This window comes from Pundamilia nyererei, unplaced genomic scaffold (genome assembly GCF_000239375.1).
Source record: "Pundamilia nyererei isolate P.nyererei 1_Seehausen unplaced genomic scaffold, PunNye1.0 scaffold00137, whole genome shotgun sequence".
NCBI lineage: Eukaryota > Metazoa > Chordata > Actinopteri > Cichliformes > Cichlidae > Pundamilia > Pundamilia nyererei.
This window is the reverse complement of record NW_005187538.1, coordinates 371,508-375,669: the sequence shown is the minus strand read 5'-3', so window position 1 is coordinate 375,669 and position 4,162 is coordinate 371,508. Positions and strand designations below refer to the sequence as shown.

Here is a 4,162-nt window from a genome sequence, read left to right as displayed (position 1 = left end):
GAATTAGTGATAATTATAGACAGAAATTAAATACTACAGTTTAGTTCAACTAAACTGGAGTTACAAACATTTTGTGCAGTTAACAATAAAGGAAAATGTATTATCTGTTAGATCATTTCATTACAAACACTGTAAAAGTGAGCAACATAACAGATGCAGTTGAGAGGTACAGCTAAGTAGCTCGAATTAGCTTAGCTGGTGTAAACCCTGGTGCATGCTGGGTTAGTGAGGCCTAAAAATGCTTATTTGCACAATGGAAGCTGCTCACCATTGGGCCTTGCTGCAAGCTTGTTTTATAGCTATGTTGCGCTGTTCCTGGTTTTATGTAATAGTAACACTGCACAGTTGCCCTTGAGAGCAAACTAGCTGTCTTTGATGCTGAGATCTGTGCAGGCAACACTGAGCGTGAGTCATCCAGAAGCCCACACACAAATACTTTCAGCAGCAGTTTTTCCATGCTCAGGAATTACAGCATTGTCATGAAAACAGTAGTAGCTGATGTTTTTCCTCAAAACACAAAAAGTTGTTTTCAGTATTGAAGAGGTATTTTGAGTAAATAATTAGCAGAATAGTCAATCGGCCTAATTAACAGGCAACGTTTTGTCGTGCTTCAGCAGTGTTATAATTTGTTGAGAATGGTTAACAGGATTTTCCCAAGAGGCCTGCAGTTGATAAAAAGCATGTGCCATAAGTAATTGTTCAATGCATATTAACTGCTTTTTTTTTCTTCTGAATTCTCATAATTTAATGTAATCATGTAAGGAAAGAAGTTAAAACCAAAAAGGATTCTACTGAGTGCTCAAAACAATCGGATCAGTGTCCATAAAATTGAGCTTCGGTGCCCTTGCAAGCCAACATGGCTTTATATAATTGTTTACATAATATTCTCCTCTGACTTTGTCTGGCGGGGTTTAGCTGTGGGTAGTGAGATGCCTTCAGAAACACAAACTATGACTTAAGGTTTTTGTGTTGATGCTCAAACTACCTGCTGTGTTTTCTATGACCACTGTGACCTGATTACTATCTCTTCACCCAGCAGCCTGTTAGAGTGAGCCATTTGTCCTTGTTTAGCACTGTGTACTTGTAAACACAGTTTTTTTTTGTTTTTTTTGTTTTTCCTTTTCTCTTTTTTAACAGCCTGTAAACGACTTTCAAAGAGAGTTAAACCTGGTCTCTTATGGGGAAGTTAGATTATGTGTTGTTGTTGTTGTTGTTGAGGAATCACTATCAGTGAAATTTTATGACCTAACATGTAGTCTGGATTTTTCATTTTGTCATTAAAAAACCTTTTGTATTATTTACTTATGAAGTAAAGTGTGATTTTTCTTTTTTTTTTTTTCTTTTTAGATTTTTCATCTAGTAATAGCAGTAGAGAAAACATAAAAAATTAATATCTAACACCTAAACATTTGAGTTTCATTTTCTGGTTCATTTTAATCTGTGATCATCTGTATTCTTTTTGATGCAATGAGGTTTTTAAGAGTTTAATCAGGGTAAAATGTTCTTTATTAAAGGGTAATATCTTAAGTATTGCCATATGTTGTTTGTTGCAGGTCTTTCACCTTCTCCTTCCTGTGACAAATGTTGAGGCCTAACATCTCTTAGAGGTGAGGGTGAGGACAGGTCGGAGTGTCGGTCAGCTGCATCAAGTTTTGTCCCATGAGAGTGACTGTACCATCCAGGCACCTCCAGTGACCAGGGCTGTGGCTGTGGTGGGCCCGGCCCAGGAGGCCTTTTTGTACATCACTCCAGGCTCCTGCTGACCTGTGCTGCTCTCACCATGGATCAGCAAAGAGACAAGTATGGCGACCGACAAAGGAGCGCTAAAGTGTCCCAGGGAGGCCGCAGCGGACACCCGTCGCGGCCATCTGGCTCCTCCAGCTCCTCTGGGGTTCTCATGGTGGGGCCAAATTTTCGTGTGGGCAAAAAGATCGGTTGTGGAAACTTTGGCGAATTGAAGCTTGGTAAGCTGAATCTCAATCAGATGTTAAAATATTTATGCAGGACATGATTTGCTAGCAGACATAGCAGACATGGATGCTGCAAAGGTTGCTGGAAGTATGTCATCTAATCTATTACAGAGTTATCTTTTCTCTAAAATAGTGTAATTTATTTTTTAAAACATCTGAACCATGCTTTTGCTCTCCTGTCTTATTCCAGGAAAAAATCTCTACACAAATGAGTATGTAGCTATTAAACTGGTAAGTGCACTCTTGCTTTTATTGCTTGACTTCTCACATCTGCAGATGATTTTTAGAATCAATTTTAATGCTAAAGTCATTACTTTTAAAGCGCTTCATTATGTGAAAAGGGTCCAATACGGAAATTAGTAATAGTAGGATCAGAAATGTTGGTACAGAAAACATTGAAAGCATGGTTTGCTTTATTGTAATTGCTTGAATGTAACAGTCAGCGATAATGAGAATCTGAACTAGATGATTAGCACATTGAAAACAGAATAAAACAGATGCTTACTGTTAGTCTTTCCTCCGTGTTCAGTATTAGGTGTTGATATTAAAGTGATTTTCAGATGGGCTATTTTGACTGCAATTTGCAGTGGTGCAATCGTAGTGTTGTATGTAACTGTTCTTGAGGAGAAATGTGAGTGAGGTGTAGATGCTCAGCTAGGCGTGTCTCTCCAGCGGCTGCTGGACTGGAAATCATGGCTCCTGACTCATGCCCTTATTATTGCTCACCAGAGAGTTGTAATTTGCTACAGAATCAACGTATTAAGCTTACCAACCAAATGGCTTTTAGCTACTCGCTCTATTGTATGGTGTGCTGACACTTGAGCTGAAAAAAAAAAGAAGTTTCAATTTAAAGTGTGTTGAGTTTGAAAGCTCAAAACAGTTAACTGGAAATAAAGTTTAGAGTTTGGGGGCACAGCAAAGTGACTGTTTTAGGTATATTTTTAAGTATATTCAAACTATTTTTCTTTAGCTCAAATGTGATGTTTTGTTGAAGTGTTGGCCCATACACAAACATTTGCAAGGTGAAATTCATAGCATTAAAACTGCATTTATTCCAGTGTTTCTGTCCGATTTATTGAACACTGGTCTGATGTGTTTACCATTCAGGAACCAGTGAAGTCGAGGGCACCACAGCTGCATTTAGAGTACCGGTTCTACAAAACACTTGGAACTGCAGGTAAGGTCACAGATTTGTTTTCTACTCCCGTCTGGTGGTTTTATGTGACTTCATGATAGTGATTTGACTGTTTTGGAAGATCGGCCTAAAGATTGCATCATTTCCACAACAAGTGATTACTCTTCTCAGGTTACATATTGAAATTAAGCTGACTTTAATCTCCGGGAGTGTGTATATGACTGGATGAATGCCTACGTGCATAGAAAGCATGTTGAACAGTGACCTTGGGTGAAAATAGTATTGCCAGAGGTGCAGTTCACTATGAAAGGTGGTTTCTATTTTCACTTCCATTGGGCTGCTTTGCTTCTGTTTTGGCAGTGAGTGCCAAAACCTGTGCTGTGCTTTGGACCTATAATGCTTCATTAGGTGGCAAGAACTTGTTTAGAGATTCAGGTTGAAACAGAAAAATAATTTTTGTATTTTGCTGTGATCAGTTCAGGCACATGAGCCTGAACGGACCTTGCTTCTGAAGTCGCAAAACTCAACTCTATATGGACGTCTTCAGATTTTGGGCAAGTTGTTGAAGCACAGAGTGTAACACAATGTTTCCCACTCAGGATTACTGTAGCCCTTTCAACTGGCTCAAGGGCTTGGCTCAGTTCATTAGTCAGGTTCTACTGTTTAGGCTTCAGATCAAGATAGTGTTGTTTTCCTCGTGGAGCCACTGCTGGGTCAGACAGTGCAGCAGTCACAAGCCATCTTTGTTCCAGAAGCCTGGGTAACCTGATAAATACTATTCTAGTGAATACTTACATCTTGAAGCATGTGCTGTGGTGTGCTCATTTGCAGCTGCTTATCCTTTAGCTCAGTGAATGCCATCTAATTGCTGATGCCCGTCCATGCTTTTCTACCAAAATCTTTACAGCTGCTACAACATTAGCACCATTGTCATGGACAACAGCTTTTTCTTTCTGTGGTGGAATGTCGAATTTGACAAGACCGTCCTCAAGCCATTCTCCAATAGGGCTGTTCGATATAACGATATATATCGGATGACGATATAAAAACGTCTATC

The 4,162-nt window shown here is 39.3% G+C and overlaps 1 protein-coding gene across 9 annotated transcripts in view; it reads left to right on the top strand.

Moving 5' to 3' along the window:
* The window catches only part of csnk1g1 (casein kinase 1, gamma 1), a 43,412-nt gene that overhangs the window by 7,825 nt on the left and 31,425 nt on the right, over positions 1 to 4,162 (top strand). For all 9 annotated transcript variants that reach the window (XM_005743956.1, XM_005743954.1, XM_005743952.1 and 6 more), the window contains exons 2-4: positions 1,554 to 1,964; positions 2,161 to 2,201; positions 3,078 to 3,147. In XM_005743956.1, the coding sequence (XP_005744013.1) occupies positions 1,781 to 1,964; positions 2,161 to 2,201; positions 3,078 to 3,147 (295 nt within the window). In that variant the 5' untranslated portion in view covers positions 1,554 to 1,780. The remainder of the gene's footprint in view (positions 1 to 1,553; positions 1,965 to 2,160; positions 2,202 to 3,077; positions 3,148 to 4,162) is intronic.